A 20,804-nucleotide genomic window follows, 5' to 3' on the forward strand; every position below is an offset into this window, starting at 1 on the left:
CTTTATTTTTTTTCTGTTTATGTGGTGCTCAGGAATGGAACCCAGCGCTTCATGCATGTTAGGCAAGCGCTCTACCGCTAAGCCAAGTTCCCAGCCCCTTAAGTTCAATTCTTAAAGAAGGAAACAAAAACAAGAAGAGCCATATTGTATTGGGGTCACATGGCTATAAGTAAGCCCAAAGTATACTAGTAGAGGACTAACTAGTAGAGGACTCATTTAAACACTGAAACAAACTTTTGCTTTTGAAAAGGATGTGTAAAGATGACGGGATGTTTCCATATCATACTTCACTTTAAGTGATGCTTGTTGTGAAGGCATCCCTCAAGTAATAAAAATATTGCTGCAAGTCTGGTGGCAGCGGCTCAGGCCTGTAATTCTGGCTCCTCAGGGGACTGAGATCTGAGGATGGCAGTTCAAAGTCAGCCCAGGCAGGAAAGCCTGTGAGACTCTTATCTCCAATAAACTATCAAAAAAGCTGAGAGTTGGGCTGGGGATATAGCCTAGTGGCAAGAGTGCCTGCCTCGGATACACGAGGCCCTAGGTTCGATTCCCCAGCACCACATATACAGAAAACGGCCAGAAGCGGCGCTGTGGCTCAAGTGGCAGATGCCTTGAGCGGGAAGAAGCCAGGGACAGTGCTCAGGCCCTGAGTCCAAGGCCCAGGACTGGCCAAAAAAAAAAAAAAAAAAAAAGCTGAGAGTTGAGCTGTGGCTCAAGTGGTAGAGTGCTAGCCTTGAGCAAAAAGGAGCTCAGAGACAACCTTCAGGCCTTGAGTTCAAGCCCCGGGACTGGCCCCCAAAATACTGGTGGAATGAGGCAGTAGCTCCTATGGACTTAATCTGCTACTTCCTTTTCCCCATAATATATCATACATGAAAAGTATAAAGGAGGGTGCTTGGAAATTGAAGCCTAGTAAAATACAGACATGCTGTCAGATGTTTATAAGGAAGCTGGGATCTTGAAATGTAAAGGATCCCTATTTTTACATTGTTCAAAGCACAAGAAAATGATCATACAGAACTGTTTCACGTCCCAAAACACAGACTCACCCTCAAACCAGTGAGCTGCTGTATTATATATCTAGTGTCAAAGACATGGAAGAGATAAGACCTTTCCAAAAATGAAGGGAGCTACCATGAGCTTAGGTAAGATAATAAAATGGAAGAGACTCAGATTTAGTGGCACTAAGAAAGAGAGCTGCAATCAAGCCAAATGTAGCTGGTCTGAGCACAATTCCTCCCAGGGAAAAATCACTAACTATGGTGGCAGTAAAGACAACTACAGTGCTCCTATAGTACGACTAAAGGAAGAGAAATATCTCACAAGTTAAAACTTTTTTTCTTCAGATAGGGTCTTGTATGTAGCCCAGGCTGGCCCTGAACACGTGATCCTCCTGCCTCAGCCTACCAAGTGCTGGGATTATAGGTGTTTATCACCACATAAAGCTATAAAATTACTATGTCTAAAACAGTGGATTTAAGTAAAGCATTTATATGGACATTAAGAGTGGGTAGAAAAATAACAAACAAAAACACATACTGTGGAGTCGTATTCGAAGCTGGTTTGACTCTGGACATTCAGAGCTTCTGGTATTAAGTGTAAATATCCTCCTTCCTTGTCCTAAGTCTTCTGCTAGTTCTTATTTCCACCTTCCAGCAAGAAGGGCTGTGAAAATCAGATTAAGCTGACAATTCTACAGTTGTCTAAAATTAATGACAATGAAAATTAGGAAGTCATAGCCTTTTTCAAAATCAACTAGAAAGAACATTTCTCTTTGATAGGCTTATTTTGTAACTAATAAAGTACATCACACAGGAACTTTCCATAGAAGACAAAGGAATATAATAGGACAATGATGCAGTATTAGATTGGTGAGATTTTTATGAAAGTATAAAAGCTTTAGTTTCCATTCTTTACAAATCAGATATTGACTAGAAGACAGTTTTTCACTTAAGATCTTTGAAACCAAATTGTTAAGTGAAAATTTCAAAGACAACTTTTTGGAGGTGCTTTAATCAGCAGAATGGAAGCATACAAACGAATGTTAAAATAAAATAAATGCCATTGTGATTAAGGTCTAGCATAAAGATGCCATACCTCATAGTGAGAATACAGTCAGATGGAAGGTGAAAACAAGTCTAAATCAGAGTGGAGAAGGAACACATATAAGACAAGAAAAGAAGGTCTCTGGGACTGAATTATTAAGACACAGTCAGCAGTTATCTTCCACTTCCAGATTCTCCAGACTCTAGCTTGGAAGAAATATGGTATTATATCATAAAAAAGCAACAGTGGGATTTGTTGTAGTTGCAATGGGCAAAGAGTTCAGAATCCTGGGAAGACTTTCGACACTAGATGCCATTATAACAGGATACAGTGTATGAGGGTTTAGGAGCTCTAGGTAGCACTCTGTGCTCTTTTATGACAGATGCCAGCCACACCATAGCAAGGTACCATGAATAATTACTCAAGTTATTACGTTAGTGAAAGATCTGGATGGAGTGATTATAGGAAAGGCTCCACAGAAAGGTATGAAGAAAACACACATTCAAACATTGGAAGTAACTATAGTGTAATGGTCAGAATAGGTGGGAGAAAGTTCTCTGGTGCAGTTCCAGAAGACAATCTTTCTTCACAGCATTCAGTTTTCTACAATGTTCTATTAGTCTTGATCTTGTCCCTATAAAGGAAATAATGGGGAATATCCACAGTAAGTTTATAAGTATAATCTCTATTGTAACCCATATTTATTCAGAGCATTTAGTTAGTCAGAAATCCTTGCCTTAATTCAGAATCATTTTTATCGTGACTATAGAAAAATATCATTTAATTACTTATATATACTTTAAAATAGTTCTTTGCTCTCAGTTAAAATCTTGATTAGACATGAAACGTGATTATTTAATGGATATGGGATTTCTTCTTGGGGTGAGGAAATATTCTAAATTTAGATTAGTGGTGAGGGCTGCAAAACTGTGGCTATACTAAGAACACCTGAACTGTATACTTCAAAGGGGTGAAGTGCATGCAATGGGAACTATATCTCAAACAAAATGTAGTATGTAAGAATTGGCTAGAGAATAACTTTTTATAGAATTCATCATGAATAAACACCAATTTTTCCAACTCTACTAAATAATTTCTGAAGACCTCTATCCATTACCTGTTAGTTTAACATTTAAGATTGGCAAGGTAAACAGTTTTGCTAGAATTTGACAACATATTAGAAATGGATATTTAATATAGAACATGCTAAATTATTTAGAGTGTGTGTGTGTGTGTGTGTGTGTGTGTGTGTGTGTATGTGTGTATTGGTCTTAGGGCTTGAACTCAGGACTTGGGTACTATCCCTAAGCTCTTTTGTTCAAGGCTAGCGCGCTATTACTTGAACCACAGCCCCACTTCCTGCTTGTATATGTGTGTGTGGGGAGGGGTGGTTAATTGGAGATAAGAATCTCACAGACATTTCTACGCAGGCTGGCTTCAAATCATGATCCTCAAGATCTCCACCTCCTGAGTAGCTAGGATTACGCGTGTATGTCACTTTTCAGTTTAAAATTACCCTGACAAGAGGATTCCATCAAAACTATCTTTTCACACCCCAAATGGACTTTATTATAGATAGCTTCTGTATTACCCGAATCCTCCTTTTATCTGAGCCATAGTTTGAACTACTGGGTCTCACTTAATGTCCAAAGTGTTATGTGGCTTACACACACATTTGACATGGAAACTGATGTGATACAGGTATTTCAGCTGGTTAGCTTAATCTTGGATGAGCATGGTAAAGTGTTTATGTAAGTGGAGCTAAAATAAAAGGAGATACAATCAAGCCTGTATAGCTGGTCAGAGCACAGCTCCTCCCAAGAAGAATAACCCATCATGGTTGCAGTGGGACAACTGCATTGCTATCTTATGACTAAAGGAAAGGCAACCAAACTTGTCTAAATTTCATATCTGCGATGAGAGGCATGGAGCTCTCTCAAGGTATTTCTGTAGGAAACAATATCATTTACATCACTCTTCAGCAAAGACTAATGGTACAACAGTGCAGAGCTATATAAACTATATTGTGTAAAAGCTACTATTCTGCTATACTATGTTAAACATGTGAAGAATCAAGGCTTTCATAAAAAGACTAAATAAAATGTATTAGAGAAATAACAGAATGCCCAAAATAATCAAATTAACAATATGAACTTATATACATATGCATATATATGTGCGGGCATATAGATACATGTATGTGTGAGTGATATATATGTACACTCACATATACATATATATGCATTATATATGTACATATATGCACACGCACACATATATATGCAAATACCTGTCTAGAAAAAGGGCCTAGGAAAATCTAGGTAGTCTAGTTGAACAATCTCAATGCCCAGATAAAGGTTTTTAATATTGACTGAAAGATAATAAAAAGGGAAACACATTGGAAACGGATAATGCTGGGAGCGGGCATGAAAGGTATAAGATGAGCTTAGGTTAATCATCTTTGGCCAAAAGCCAGGAAATCTTCCAATGATTAATGGGTTTTCGCAATGGAAAACAAGAAAATGATCTCATTCAAAACAGTTCCCATTGGCCAAAGGTGTGGCAGTCTAAGTAGTAAACAGGATCATGCTCACTACATGCAATAATATAGACTGCACACAAGAAAAGACACCAAAAGGGTACATAGTACATGTCCCTCTGATGACAAGAGGTAGAAAAAATGGTTCTTTGTTTGACAACAAAGGCTTCTTGGGGTGCTTTTTATTTATTTATTTTTTACTGGTTGTGGGGCTTGAACTTGGGGCTTGGGAGCTGTCCTTAGCCTCTTTGTGCTCAAGCTTAGCGCTCTACCACTTGAGCCACAGCACCACTTTCAGTTTTGAGTGGTTAGTTGGACATAAGAGTCTCACCAGAACTTTTCTGCCTGGGCTGGCTTCAAACCGTGATCCTCAGAGCTCAGCCTCCTGAGTAGCTAGGATTTCCAGGCATGAGCTACCAGCGCCTGGCTAGAGGTGCTTTTTAGATGCAATTCATGATAAGACATTTGGTTACTGTGGTTAATCCCCCCACGGTGCAAGGATTCTTAGGAGAGTTGATCATTATTCACATGGTGACTCTGGTTACGCCCTTCTGTGGGGACATGAATAGTATGTTTTAATCTTTCTCCCTAGAACATTTTGCTTTCCCAGGGATAAAACTGCAGAGGACATCAAGTGTTAAAGCATTGTTCACTCATCCAGCTGGTATATTCTGGGGACAAATCAGATGTTTAGAATGGCAATCAAAGTACTATATTACTGTTTAGCCTTGTATTTTGAGGCATCTCTTGGTTCACTGCTGGGATTGCTCCAGTCATCAGCCTCAGGTGTGGTCTTGTAATGACGCCATGCAGACTTATTGAAAACTGGCAGCCTCTCAAATGATTCACTCGAAAGGGCCTATGGGAAAAGCACATACAGCATTGGTCCGTGATGCTTTTTTCTCAGAGGATACACATATTTTAAAGGTTTCCCCCGGTCCCTGTACTGGAGTTTTGAACCCAGGGCCTGGATGCTGTCCCTCAGCTCTTGTGTTCAAGGCTAGCACTCTACCACATTGATCCACAGCTCCACTTCCGGTTTTCTGGTGGTTAACTAGAGATAAGAGTCTCACAGACTTTCCTGCCCGGGCTGGCTTTGAATCATGTTACTCAGATCTCAGTCTCCTGAGTAGCTAGGATTACAGGCAAGAACCACCACTGGCTCCATGTTAAAACTGAAGCTTTTTTAAAGGAAGGAAAACATTCACTTACTCATTCAAAAATCAGTACCGAAATATATATAAATAGCACAAAATCTGACTATTAGATCAAGTGCTATTGTTCAATAGGCAGCTTCTCCCCAAAAAGGGTTAAGGAAGAAATAACCTCATGCATATCAGATTTATAAACATAAAGTGATATCAAATATTACAGTATTTTAGGACTGGGCATGTATCTTTGTGTTAACAGTGTGTTTATTAGCACGCATGAGATCCTGGGTTCAATTTCTAGCACCAAAGCAAACAAAAATCACATTATCTACAATCAATGACATCTAAGAGAAACATTCCAAATAACTGATTAAATTATGGTACTGTAGCCAAGCACTGGTGGCTCACGCCCACAATCCTAGCTATGCAGGAGGCTGAGATCTGAGGACCCCAGTTTGAAGCCAGCCTGGGCAGAAAAGTCCCCATGAGACTCTTTTCTTCAGTTAACCATTCAAAAAGCCGAAGTGAAGCTGTAGTTCAGAGTGATAGAGCGCCAGCCTTGAGGAAAAGAGCTAAGGGACAGTGCCCAGGCCCTGAGTTCAAGTCTCACAACCACACACACACACACACGTACACACATATGTATATATGTATATATGATACTGTAAACATTCTCTGCCACAGTTAAAAAGAATCAATCAGTTCTATATTAATTATATGTAGGAAGATCTGCAAAGTAAGCATAAGCTAATATGAAAAGAAGCGAAATTTCTGTTATATGGGGAAAGACTAGGTTCCTTTCATATATTTATAAATATATAATCACCTCTAGGAAATTAAGATTTGTAGTCACCACTGTAAAAGAACTGGTGGCTTAGGACCAGTGGTGGTAGACTTGGTTTTCTTTCTTTCTGTTTTTTTTTTTTTTTTGGGGGGGGTAGCTTTTTTTGTAAATTTTTACTAGTGCTTCTATTAACTATTCAAAAATACTCTAAATATTTGCACATTTAGAAATAAAAGCCATTATAAAATGCACATTCCTATGGATGCTGGCATTAAACATTTTTATAGTTTGTTGTTGTTTTTTTTTTGCCAGTCCTGAGGCTTAAATTCAGGACGTGAGCACTGTCTCTGAGCTTCTTTTGCTCTACCATTTGAGCCAAAGGACCACTTCCGGCCTTTTCTGTTTATGTGGTACTGAGGAATTGAACCCAGGGTTTCATGCATGCTAGGCAAGCACTCTACCACTAAGCCACATTCCCAGCTCCAAACCATTTTTTAGATAACAGACTTCTGAATCAGAGTTTTGAACATAGCAGAGCAGCTCCCTTGCTTTTGATCTACTGAAAGTCAGCCCTTGACTTGCAAAAATACAGATTTTTTTCTTCTTTTTAAAGATAAAAGAAAAAGAAAAAGAAAACAAAAGGAAAAAAGAAATAAAAGCCTAACAGTAGCAATGAGTAAGAAGGGTTGTTACAGAGAATCAATGGTCCTGGGGCTAGTACTCTGGGTCTGGGTGCTGTCTCTGAGCTGCTTTTTGCTCAAGGTGAGTGTTCTACCATTTGAGCCACAGCACCACTTCCGGTTTTTGAGTGGTGAATTGGAGATAAGAGTCTATAGGGGACTTTTCTGCCCGGGCTGGCTTTGCACTGCAATCCTCAGATCTCAGCCTCCTGGGGATTACAGGGTGAGCCACCAGCGCCTAGCTTGTTACTGAATTCTTATACTTTGGGAAAGCCAAGGATAGTGTGAGTGTGTGTGTGTGTGTGTGTGTGTGTGTGTGTGTGTGTGTGTGTGTGTGTGCTGGTCTTAGGGCTTGAACTCAGGGCCTAGGCGCTGTTCTTGAGCTTCTTTTGCTCAAGGCTGGCGTTCTACCATCTGAGCAACAGCTCCACTTTCCGCTTTTTTTTTTTTTTTTTTTTTTTTGGCCAGTCCTGGGCCTTGGACTCAGGGCCTGAGCACTGTCCCTGGCTTCTTCCCGCTCAAGGCTAGCACTCTGCCACTTGAGCCACAGCGCCACTTCTGGCCATTTTCTGTATATGTGGTGCTGGGGAATCGATCCTAGGGCCTCGTGTATCCGAGGCAGGCACTCTTGCCACTAGGCTATATCCCCAGCCCCACTTTCCGCTTTTTTGGTAGGTAATCAGACTTTCCTGCCTGAGGTGACTTCAAACTGCAATCCTTAAATCTCAGCCTCCTGAACAGCTAGGATTACAGGCGTGAGCCACTGGTGCCCAGCTAAGCCAGTCCATTTTTGAAGCAACAGTCTAAAGGACTTCAGACTATGAAAAATGACAAGTTAGAATTATGGTTTTAAACGTGAGTATTTTAACTTTTTATATTTCCACGCTTCATATTTTGCTGTATGCTGAGCATAAAATCAAAAGTGAGGAATGCAAATGATGATATGGTGTTTTTCCCAATTAGTTATACAGTAACAGAAATAGAATGCAGTACCTTCAGATAAATGACAGCATCAGTACCCACGCCTTCCATGGAATATAACTTTAGATCTCCCTGAAAATATCTAGCATACAGACGGGAAATTGGCAAACCATAACCGAAGCCAGCCTGTTTAAAAAAAAATTAAAATAGTGAGACAAGCACAAATATTTTATATGAGTACCATTCAGAAGAAATGAAAATAATTGATTCAGGTTTAATTTAAATGAATTATTAAATCAACCACTATGACATATATTCTTATCTATGGTTTACCAATCTATTTTTACTCTATAAAACATTTCTCATATGCCTGAATAATAATAGACAAAAATCCCATTTTTTAAACTAACACTTTTTAGCACTTTCAAAAAGCAAATACCAAATCAAAGGGAATTTTATCTGATGATAAAACTAAACTACATTCATTTCAAAGTTCCATTATCAGATTTGCTTGTTCTCTAAAGTGAGAATTAATAGCACAAAAGTTCAAGGCCACCAGTAACAAGGCTAAAAGACTGAAAAGAAAGTCATTTCCTCTGAGTCTACTTCTTAAGGTTCTGGAAATGATATGACATGTTAATATACAGTAGTTAATTTATTTTTTTTTAGAGATAAGAAAAAGAATTCTAGTAGCTTCCTCTATCTGTCATTGGAACTCAGACAACCAGTAACTTTTTTCTTCTTTAAAGGGGTCTCAGATATTGATGAGACCTCTAAGAATAATTGAGACTAAATTTAATAGTGGTGGTCATGAGTGGGTGGGAGAAGATGCTTTCAAATCAAGCTTCATCTCCTCTCACCGAAGCAAAAGGAAGTGGTCCTATAGGCTTTGAAGTCAGACCTAAGTTGAAATCAACTTAAATGTGTGAGACTGAGAAGTCTCAATCTCTTTGAGACGTACCCAAATGTGATAAAAAATACTTACCTTAGTTGTGCTAGAAGGATTAAAGGATATAATAAATGTAAAGTCTTAGCACAGTGCTTAGACCATAGTAAAATTAATAGAAATGAAAGTTGGTATTATGGCTTCTTTTTTTTTTTTTGGCCAGTCCTGGGCCTTGGACTCAGGGCCTGAGCACTGTCCCTGGCTTCTTCCCGCTCAAGGCTAGCACTCTGCCACCTGAGCCACAGCGCCCCTTCTGGCCGTTTTCCATATATGTGGTGCTGGGGAATCGAACCGAGAGCTTCATGTGTAGGAGGCAAGCGCTCTTGCCACTAGGCCATATTCCCAGCCCCTGGTATTATGACTTCGAAGAGCAGCAAGTTTAATGAGGTACAAGGATTTCTACTGTTTTCTAACATCTCTTGTTACCTTCTCAAGGTTAAGCCTAACTGAAAGAGTAGAGGTAACAGGATGCAACCCTCCATCATTTAAGGGCATTAAGATTGGCTGAATACAGCCAGCAGGAAAGACAAGCTATCCATAGTAGTGACTGAAGTGGAATCAGGGTGTCACAGGAAAAGACCATGTGAACTCTAGGTCTACAGGGAAACAGCAGAGAACACAGGAATCCCTGTGAGGAGGCAAGAAAACCTGAAGTGCTGAGGAACACAGCACAAAGGTCTCTACTTTGAGTCTGGTAAGGTTTAGGCAAGATTTCCCAGTGTGTCCATGGACCAATAAGAATGAGCAGGGTGGCCATTTTCAAAAAAGAAATGCATGTGTCAAAGCACAGAGGTATCAGTTACTAAGATGCTGGGAGAAGAACATATGTTTTCCAGTAGTACATATCCAGCACTCACTTGAAAGCTGAGAGCAGCTTCCAAACTGGGGGAGATGCCAGTGGAAGGAAGCATTTGTTCAGAAAGAGAAAATACCTTATATAGGGAAAGAATTCACATATAACCAGCATTTGCCTTACCATGAATCAGCTGACTGACCATGGACAAAGGACTGATCTCATTTCCTCATCTATATGGTAGAAATGTGAAGACATAGTTAAAGGTCTCTTACTTCAACTCTTCAGGTTCATAAGGAAAACACTGACATAACAGCTACCCTCAGGATGCCTTTTTAAGAGCTGGAATTTGCAAGCCATGTTTTGTTTATAAACAACTTGGGAAAGCACTGGATTTGTTTGCAGTATTCTCTTTTTCTTTGATGTTTATTTAAGTAGGTATCAGAAGCTGCATAGGCAAAACTTTTTCAAGTTGATCTTTTGCAAATTTTCTTGAATCCCCATAAAAATTACTATCTCTCTTGTTTTCTACATGCTGAGGTAACAAACTCTGCCTCAAATAAACGATGCAAAATAATCTTATGCATACACATAAGACAACCTTATATGCTTATCAAAGTCAGGTAGGACTTTAAGATGCAATTTATTATCGACCTCGAACCATTTTTCAGACTGATAGATATGTTTCTGTGTTTAAAAACAAAGGGGGGGGGCTGGGGATATGGCCTAGTGGCAAGAGCGCTTGCCTCGTATACTTGAAGCCCTGGGTTCGATTCCCCAGCATCACATATATACAAAATGGCCAGAAGTGGCGCTGTGGCTCAAGTGGCAGAGTGCTAGCCTTGAGCAAAGAGAAGCCAGGGACAGTGCTCAGGCCCTGAGTCCAAGGCCCAGGACTGGCAAAAAAACAAAAACAAACAAAAACAAAACAAAGGGTTCAACTGTTATTTGTCAATTAGACTCACTCCACAGGGAAGAAAGGGTATGACAGAAAGGACTCAGAAAATCCATACATCACTTACATGTTTTGTGCTTAGGTGACTTAATAGGAAAATTTTTGTTAGTCATGGGGCTTGAACTCAGGGTCTGGCCCCTATCACCAAGTTTATTTGTTAAAGGCTAGTGTTCCATCTCTTGGAACCACAGTACCATTTCCAGTTTTCTGGTGGATAACAGGAGATCAGAGTCTCATGGACTTTGCTTCCTTGGCTGGCTTTGAACAGTGATCCTCAGATCTCAGCCTCCTGAGTAGCTAAGATTACAGGTTTGAGCCACCAGCACCTGGTGTAATAGGACATTTTTAATGTTTTCATAATTAACATTCTAATTACATAAACAAACTAGACAGTAGAGAGTCAAAGTCCCTGAGTAAGTTGGGCCTCCTAGAGATGCAACACCAAAGTAGTCAGGACCATGTTGAAGTCACACTCTCTGCTTAGGGCCTTTGCTCACTGGGTGATAATATCTACCCACTCCAAGGACAGCAAGTTCCAGGTGGTAAATGATGCTCACCACAGGGAAATGCTTTTCCATTGTATCTTGGAGGAAGAGACTCAGCTCGGAGAGTTTCCTAGAAAAATTAAAGAAGCAATCTAGGGCTAAAGGACTCACATAGAAAGTAGCCATAGCCTGGCACTGGTGGCTCACACTTGTAATCCTAGCTCCTCAGGAAGCTGAGATCTGAGGATTAGGTTTTGAAGCCAGCCCAGGCAGGAAATTCCATGCCTGAGACTCTTACCTCCAATTAACCAGCAAAAAAAAGCCCTAGTACTGGCACAATGAAGGAAGGAGGGAAAGAGGGAAGACAAAGGGAGGGGAGGGAAAGCAAGGGGAGGAAGGAAAGAAGAAAAAGAAAGAAAGGAAGAAAGGGAGGAGGAGGAGAAAAGGGAGGAGGAGGAGGAGAAAAGGGAGGAGGAGGAGGAGGAAAGGGAGGAGGAGGAGGAGGAGGAGGAGGAGGAGGAGGAGGAGGAGGAGGAGGAGGAGGAGGAGGAAGAGGAGGAGGAGGAGGAAGAAGAGGAGGAGGAGGAGGAAGAGGAGGAGGAAGAGGAAGAGGAGGAGGAGGAGGAAGAGGAGGAGGAAGAGGAGGAGGAAGAGGAGGAGGAGGAGGAGGGACCAAGGCAAAAATCTTCCCTTTCTCCAAACCACATGGGAAGCACCCTAATTCAGTAAGGAAGCTAGGCCACTCTCCATCCCTGTATTAAAGCCATTTCCCTCAGTAGTAGTTTGTAATGCTTACCAAAGGAGCAGCTCTCGAAGGCTCCAGGCTAGGTCGAGGAGCAGTCGAGTACATGTAGTTAAACAGGCGATCTATTTTTCGAAGTGGGACTCCACCACCTTGGTCACTTATCTGCAGTATACAAATAGATTTAAAAAATTTAAAAAGAGAGAAGTCAATCTATACTTAGTGGGAAGCAATGAATTCATTAAATAAATCCCATGCCAAAATGCACGGAAACATACTAGGAACCACTGTGGTTCCTTTGGGAACAGTGTACAACAATGGTGGGTCCAGCAGGCTTATGGTTGAAGTTTAAATAGGATAACAAGCTAAAAATGCAGGGCTGGGGATGTGGCCTAGTGGCAAGAGAGCTTGCCTCGTATACATGAAGCCCTGGGTTCAATTCCCCAGCACCACATATACAGAAAATGGCCAGAAGTGGCGCTGTGGCTCAAGTGGCAGAGTGCTAGCTTTGAGCAAAAGGAAGCCAGGGACAGTGCTCAGGCCCTGAGTTCAAGGCCCAGGACTGGCCAAAACAAAAAACAAAAAAAAAAATAAAAATGCAGCACGTTGCATTTATATGTCACTTGACCATAAGGATACATCCTATGAATTGCTTCATTAGGCAGTTTCATTATGCAAGCATCAAAGAGTGTGTTTATACAACTAGGCCAGTTACTGTGTCACTAAGCAATGTAACCTTCTGGGGACCACCATCATAGATAGTCAATGCATGACTGACTGAAACACAGCTGTACTGACAGATAACATAATAGATGTCAATTTTTTTCTCCTCTTCTGATCTCATAATGTCTAGACATTATTAAGTCAATTGACAAAGTATACAGGTAAATAAAGCAGTTACCTTAATGGACAAGTCTTCTTTACCCAAAGTAACAAGAGTTTTCACAGCTGGGTAACCCTCTTTTCTGTCTTCATATAATTCGACTGTTGCCCGCATTGAGTTCTGAAATAATAAGACTGTCTTTAAAAACCAAACATGCTGCTGACTTATAAGCCACTATGTATTTAGTTAATTAATTGTGGTGTTAGGGATTGAACCCAGGACCTTGTACATGCTAAACACACATTCACCCTACCATTGAACTATACCCCCACCCCACAAATGTAAAAAAGAAAGGAACACAAGTTACTTATACCCAACAATTTTTTTTTGCCAGTCTCAGGGCTTGAACTCAGGAGCCTGGGGACTATCCCTGAGCTCTTTAGCGCAAGGCTAAGACTCTACCACTTGAGCCACAGCCCCACTTATGGCTTTTTTTTTTTTTTTGGTAGGTAGTACTGAGCAATTGAACCCAGGGCTTTGTGCATGCTAGGTAAGTACTCGACCCCAAAGCCACATTCCCAGCCCATATCCAACAATTTTTATGGGCCAATGCTAACTGGATTTATATGCATTTTCCCTTTAAGGAGCTTAGCCAAATGAGTTCCGATCAAGGAAAAAACAAATGCATCTAGTTTTTAGCCCTATCCAACAAATCAATATTTCTTTTTCTTTCCTTGCTTCCGTTATTTTTTGCTTTAGACTTCTAAAATTATTTAACTCAACTCAGAGGAATTTTTTTTTAAATCACATGTAGTGAGGCTACAGAGGCTGATGTGTGCACTTTAAATACTATTTGTCAGTCTGCCATTTATAAAGCACCTTTCCTCTAAAGATGGCAGAAAAATGGAAAACATTCATGCTTCTCATAAAGAAATTAATCATTTGGCTGAAAAAATGTACAAGAAATATCAGTTACAAAGAAATTCTGAAACCCCCGACAGCTGTTGAAGAGAAAGTTCACAACTGAATGCCCATCTCTACTCTATAGTTTTACAGCAGTAATATTCTAATTTTTGAAAGCAAATCAGCATAACTGATTTTTCAGGTGTTCAAGGTAGTGTTTTTCACAATGGAAGACATAGAATTTTATTTAAAATGCTTTAAAACTGCTAACAACAGGGGCTGGGAATGTGGCTTAGCGGTAGAGTGCTTGCGTAGCATACATGAAGCCTTGGGTTCGATTCCTCAGCACCACATAAAAGAAAAATCCGGAAGTGGCACTATGGCTCAAGTGGTAGAGTGCTAGCCTTGAGCAAAAAGAAGCCAGGGATAGTGCTCAGGCCCTGAGTCCAAGCCCCAGGACTGGCAAAACAAAACAAAACAAAAAACAAACCCTGCTAACATCATTATTTACTAGGAAAGAAAAGCAACAACTTAGTCTATAGAGAATCTTAAGAGGGTTTTTGTCTTTGGTTTTTTTGCTGGTGGTGGGGCTTGAACTCAGGGCCTGGGTGCTCAAAGCTAGTGCTCCACCACTTGAGCCACAGATCCACTTCAGGTTAAGTAGAGGTAAGAGTCTCATGGTCTTTTCCTGCCCAGGTAGGAAAAGGTCCTCAGATCTCAGCCTCCTGAGCAGCTAGGATTGGCACCCAGCTGTCTTTGGGCTTTTGTTTTTTGTCCTGTTGGGTACAGGCTATCCACATTTTTCTCTTCAGATCTGCCTCTGTCAGAGCTTGTGAACTGATTCAAATATGCAAAAGGGCCGCAGGATCTCTCGGGGCTGGAACAGCTACTAATGCATGATCACAGCTAATGCTCAGAAGCATGTATCGGGATAAACATGGTTTTATTTTGGTCTGACGCCCACCAATAATGCCTTTGCCAAGTTTGGAAACTGAAAAGCATCTCTCATCTGATAACTGAAGAAAAACAGTATGGATCTGATGTCAAGTCACTAAAGTACAATTAAGTTTCAAAATCAGTATATACTAATACTCAGGAAAACTACACCATACACAACAATTTTTCATCTCACAGTGTACAAATTATAAAAAAAAAACCACAGGATATCAGAAATAGAATTTTTAAAATGGTTATGCAAAACCTTTTTCTTATGCTAATCTAATGAATCCATTATGCCCTGAATCAAAGTAATTTAAAATGAAGACTTCATTCCATGTTTTTAAATTCCACTTACCTTGAACAACTCAAATAGCATGTGGAACAGATGGGAGGGCACATAAACTACTTGAATAGGTTTGTCTGGTGCTTTGGCTGCAAACAGAGACAAAACCATCAATGAATAGGACCCAAACTAAAAGTCAGTATGATGTTCATACTCTATTTTCCAAGTACATAAAACACAAATCTATAAAATGAATATAAGGTTCTTATCTCCAATGGTAAGACTGAGGGAAAAACATATGCTTCCAAGTAAACCAACACTGGGGTGAAACCCAGTTCCTTTACTTAGCAAGCTTTGTGAGCTTGGACAAATCACTCTAGTTCTTTGGAACGTAGCTGAGCAAAATAAGAATATTATCATCTATGCTATGATGTGAGAATTACACAGATAACTAAATATCACTTGGCTTTGTTTTAAATTAGAAGGCCACCTTCATTACCGACCCCAGTGGTCATATGTGGAGCTATGAGTCACAAGAGAAGAGAGGCTGATGAATCAGACTTAATAGCAGTGTAATGGTTTGAATCTGCAATGTCTGGGAAGATTCATGTGTTAAAAGGCTTAACCAGTTGCTAGCTGATGGTCTCTGGGGAGTGATTGGATTGATTGTAAGAGCTCTGACTAACTCAGCGATTAATCTATTGGTGGATTCTCAATTTAATAGGATGATTGGGAAGTAGAAACTAGGAGGTAAGGGCCAGTTAGAGGAGGTAGGTCACTGGAGTTGGGGGGCTTGCCCTTCACCTGTATGTCTTATCACCATCCCTTTGTCTTCTGTTTCTTGTCTCCTCTAGGTGAGCAGCCTCCTCTGTCATACAGTCTTTTTTACCTTAAAACAATGGAGTCAGCCAACCACAGACTGAATCCATAGGCCTATAGATAGTTCATTCTCTCCTTAAGTTGTTGTGTGTGTTTTTTTTTCAGGCATTTTGTCACAGGAATCAAAAAACAGCACATATGGTATTAAACTTTGAATTATGATGAACAGGGCATATAGTAGAGTCAAATGTAAGGTTCATATAACTTTCTACTAGCAACTAACCTCTGGAGACTTGAAGTAATTTTTCTGAGCATCAGAGAACTGAAGAAAATCTGAGAAACTGAATTCTATGTCAAGCACTAAGAATAGTGTAAGATGCTCAGAAATGTAGTCCTTCCCCCTCTTCATGACTTGATATGACTTGATATGACTCTTCATGACTTGATATGATTGAAACTATATGAACTTAAGAAATTACAGGGGCTTGGAATATGGCCTAGTGGTAAAGTGTTCGCCTCGTACACATGAAGCCCTGGGTTCAATTCCTTGGCACCACATATATAGAAGTCGGAAGTGGTGCTGTGGCTCAAGTGGTAGAGTGCTAGCCTTCAGCAAAAAGAAGCCAGGGACGGTGCTCAGGCCCTAAGTCCAGTCCTCAGGACTGGCAAGAAAAAAAAAGAATCTACAGTTAACATTGATCTGGTTCTTAATCCTCTACAGAGAGCTTCCGCATACATTATCCAATTAAATCCTTTGTGGCTCATAGGGTGGGAGATGTTATGTACATGGGAGCAAACAGGCTTTGGAAAGACTGTGGCTCTGGTAACATAAGTGATTATGAAACTGGGCACTTGGTGTTATCATTTGGATATCACATGTCTTCCAAAGGCCATGTGTTAAAAGCATCTCTGCCAGCTATGGGAAGATGGTAGAACCTTTAAGAGGTGAAGTGTTGTGGGAGTAAGTTAGGCCATTGGGAGTATCCCCTTGAGGGGGATACCAGGAACCTGGCTCTTCCCCCTTTTCTCTTTGCTTCCTGGCCACCATGAGGCAAAGCAACATTACTCCATTATGCACTCCCTGCGATGATTTATATCTATATCTACATTTACATCATCTATATCTATATAGTGCCTTGCTAGAAAGCCTGAAACTAATGGAGCCAAGTTACCTTGGACTGAAACCTCTGAAATCATGAGCCAAAATAAATCTTCCCTACTTTATCTCAGGTATTTTGTTACAGCAACAGAAAGTTAACTAATGTAACTGGCTCAAGAACTTCTTTTGGGTAAAGTATCAAACTCAGAGCTTCATGCACTACAATCTGGGATTTCTCAGCTACAAGAATTAGGAGAAATAAATGTCTACTGGCTAAGCCACCTAACCTTTGTTGATTTTTATGAACAAAACCTGAAGGAACTAAAACAGTTATGCACTGCAGAGTCCCACCTAGTTTCCATTGCTGGGTTTCTCTAGCTTCTTTTATTGCCATTTCAATGGAGCAAGCAGAGTCTATCTTGTGCCAAAAGGCATGACTACTTATATAAACAGCCTCTGAATCCAAACTTTTCACTCTAAATCTTAAGGAAATGAAGAAAAAAAACCTCTTATGGTGCTTTTTAAAAAAATTCAAATAACTTTCTAGAAGCCATCTAAAGTCTTGCTCAATTATTTGCACTTTTCTTTGGGAATATTACAGTTTACATTACTTTCCTTCTTTTAAAACCGAGTCAAATGTTTTTGTCCATCACTCTTCCCTTATCCCGGGTCTAGTGGCTTTTAAGTTATGTATGCTTAAATGATGTTTGTTGGCTTTCTAAAATAAGACACAGAATATGAATTTTCCACCTAATAGTACATTTTAAAAGTCAATGAAAAGAAAAGGTCTACGTTTCTATGCGCTTAAGATGCGCTTAAGATGCACGAAATAACAAAGTCTCTATTTTGCGCAGTGGTTGCCCCAAATACCATTAGCTGAAGCAGCATTTAATAAAGGTCAACAGAACACTACATAAAAAAAGTTATTTGGGGGGAGTTTTCTTACAAGCATGAAAAACAGAAACTAGAGGCTAAGTAGGAAAAAAAGCATATAAAAGAAAAGGTACAAGTGTAGCTAAAGGTGGTTAATTGATTCTCAAAGTCAATGAATAAGACTACTAAAAACAGTATAGAGTATGGTTCAACGTTCACACTGGGATCAAGTCCTGGCTGCCAATTTGTATCTATAGTAAGTATTTAGCCCATCTGGGCCTCAGTGCTTCATCTCTGAAACGGGCCCAGTACACATTTCATCAGGTACATAGAAAGATGAAATGAGATATCAGTTATTAAACTAGTATACCCAGAGCCTTTTACATAGTAAGTAATCAATACATGTTGACTATAATTGCCATCACGAAAAGTTCATTTCTCCATGTTCACAGAGTTCTCAGTAATGACCTTTGAATTGTATATGGGGGCCACTTAAAGTATCCAATATGGGGGAACCAGACATAAGATACCCTAGGAGAGACAGATACCTTTTCTGTGAACCCTATTAAAACTTATATGAAAGCAGGGCAAGTTGGTGACTTAGAAGTATCTGTCATTCAAAAGCAGACTGGAGGTACAGCTCAAGGAATAAGAGCACTAGCTGAGCAAGTAAGATGAGCAAGTGCAAAGCCTTGAGTTGAAATTCAAGTACTGATAAAAAGAAAACAAACAACAATAGCACTAAAAACCACTTCTGGATTTTCAAGCACTGGATTGGCAAGCACATAGTGGTAGGAGACTCCATCCAAACCAAAAAAAGTCAACAAAGAAATCTCCAAACTAAATGATACCACAGACCACATGGACTTAAAAAAACATTGACAGAGTAGATTCATCCAGCAATTGCACAACACACATTCTTCTCTGAAGTGCCATGGAACTTTCTCCCAAATAGATCATAGTTTAGGACATAAAGCAACTCTTAGAAAATACAATAAAATTAAAAGAACTCCCTATATTCTATTAGATCACAATAAAAAACTGGAACTCAAGAGCAAAATATATTACATAAAATACTCAAACACATGGAGACTAAACAAGTGACCAGTGGATCAGTAAAGGCATAAAGGAGAGAAATAAAAAAGTTCCTGGAATCTAATGAAAATGAAAACCCAAGCTACAAGTTCCTTTGGGCATGTAGAGCTAAACAACACATTATTAAAGAATGAGTGAGCTATCACAGAAGAAATAAAGAGAAAATTTTTAAAAAGCTCTTGGAATCTAATGAAATAAAAACACAACCTACAATCACTTTTGGGACACAGAGAAAGCAGTAAAGAGGAAAAAAATTATGAGTACCTACATTTAAAAAAAATCTTGCTGGGCACCTGTGAGTCATGTCCGTAATCCCAGCTACTCAGGAGGCCAAGACCTGAGGATTACACTTTGAAGCCACTCTAGGCAGGAAATGTCCATGAGACTCTTATCTTCAATTAACTAGCAAAAATCTGGAAGTGGAACTGTAGCTCAAGTGGTAGAGCACTAATCTTGAGCACAAAAGCTCATAGTACCTATGCTCTGAGTTACAGCCCCAGTGTTGGCTTAAAATAACTAAAGATTGGATAAACCCATAGCTAAAAATGAGAGAAGAATGTAATAATAAATACACTTGACCCACCAAAACTGAACTGGTAAAGTGATCCCAAAGAGCTCACAAATGTGCCAGGAGCTGGTAGCTCATACCTGTAATCTTAACTACTTAGGAGGCTAAGATCTGAGGATCGTGGTTCAAAGCCAACCCTGGCAGGAAAGTCCATGAGACTCTTTTTTTTTTTTGGCCAGTCCTGGGGCTTGGACTCAGGGCCTGAGCACTGTCCCTGGCTTCTTTTTTTTGCTCAAGGCTAGCACTCTGCCACTTGAGCCACAGCGCCACTTCTGGCCATTTTCTGTATATGTGGTGCTGGGGAATCGAACCCAGGGCCTCATATATATGAGGCAGGCACTCTTGCCACTAGGCCATATCCCCAGCCTCCATGAGACTCTTATCACCATTAAACTACCAAAAAAGCCAGAAGTAGAGCTGTGGCTCAAGTAGTTGAGCACTACTAGCCTTGAGCAAAAGGCAATCAGGGACAGCGCCCAGGTCTTGAGTTCAAGCCCTAGGGCTGGCACACACACAAAGAGTTCTCCTAAAATGTACCCACATGAATCTGGGGTTGAGCCCCCCCCTAGAACATGGGGTCAGCTCATACTGGGGGGAGCACGCACACACACGCACACACACACACACACACACACACTCAGCTCTTATACTGGGGGAAGCACACACACACACACACACACACACACACACACAGTAACACAAAAGTACTTAAGGTTTTTCAGATCACCTTCTGACCCGTATGCCTAACATGGAGCTCATTAGAGCTAAAGCATATTCTTTAATCATGCTCACAAAGAGCTCTGGCATTCAGGAAATCATTAATACCAATCATAACTACATTACCCAAGGCAACAGAGAACTAGAGGTTGCCTATAAACACCAGCATTCATTTTTGCTTAGTGATAGAAAAAGGGCCTTCATTCTTTCACGATAGTATCAAAAGAATTGTAACACTGTGGTGGTCATGGCAGGTTGAGCAGCTGAGCACGACAGCCTACATGGGAGGAATGTGCTGACATAGCTAAGCTCTGGGACAGCAAGATCAGGCTGGCTGCTTGGGCTGGAAGGTGAATTAGGCCGCCATACACCATGTATGAGGGAGCCATTTTAGGTTCCATTGTTTGACCCACATTAAAATCAGGATGACTGTTTAAGTCAAGTCCCACCCTAGCCAATAGAAAACAAGTAGAATGTTAAGACATTTCCAATCAAGAATATCCAAGCCAGGGCTGGGGATATAGCCTAGTGGCAAGAGTGCCTGCCTCGGATACACGAGGCCCTAGGTTCGATTCCCCAGCACCACATATACAGAAAACGGCCAGAAGCGGCGCTGTGGCTCAAGTGGCGGAGTGCTAGCCTT

The 20,804-nt window shown here is 40.4% G+C and overlaps 1 protein-coding gene across 2 annotated transcripts in view; it reads right to left on the reverse strand.

Annotated features, from left to right (window-relative positions):
* Positions 1 to 1,989: 1,989 nt before the first annotated feature.
* The window catches only part of Pdk3 (pyruvate dehydrogenase kinase 3), a 71,142-nt gene continuing 52,327 nt past the window's right edge, over positions 1,990 to 20,804 (reverse strand). The window contains exons 7-12 of one of the 2 annotated variants that reach the window (XM_048336478.1): positions 15,063 to 15,139; positions 12,944 to 13,045; positions 12,097 to 12,207; positions 8,194 to 8,307; positions 5,305 to 5,444; positions 1,990 to 2,680 (exon numbers count right to left, since the gene is read on the reverse strand). In XM_048336478.1, coding sequence (XP_048192435.1) covers positions 2,650 to 2,680; positions 5,305 to 5,444; positions 8,194 to 8,307; positions 12,097 to 12,207; positions 12,944 to 13,045; positions 15,063 to 15,139 — 575 coding nt within the window. In that variant the 3' untranslated portion in view covers positions 1,990 to 2,649. The remainder of the gene's footprint in view (positions 2,681 to 5,304; positions 5,445 to 8,193; positions 8,308 to 12,096; positions 12,208 to 12,943; positions 13,046 to 15,062; positions 15,140 to 20,804) is intronic. The other variant, XM_048336479.1, reaches the window with a different exon arrangement.

This window comes from Perognathus longimembris, chromosome 28 (genome assembly GCF_023159225.1).
Source record: "Perognathus longimembris pacificus isolate PPM17 chromosome 28, ASM2315922v1, whole genome shotgun sequence".
Classification (NCBI taxonomy): Eukaryota; Metazoa; Chordata; class Mammalia; order Rodentia; family Heteromyidae; genus Perognathus; species Perognathus longimembris.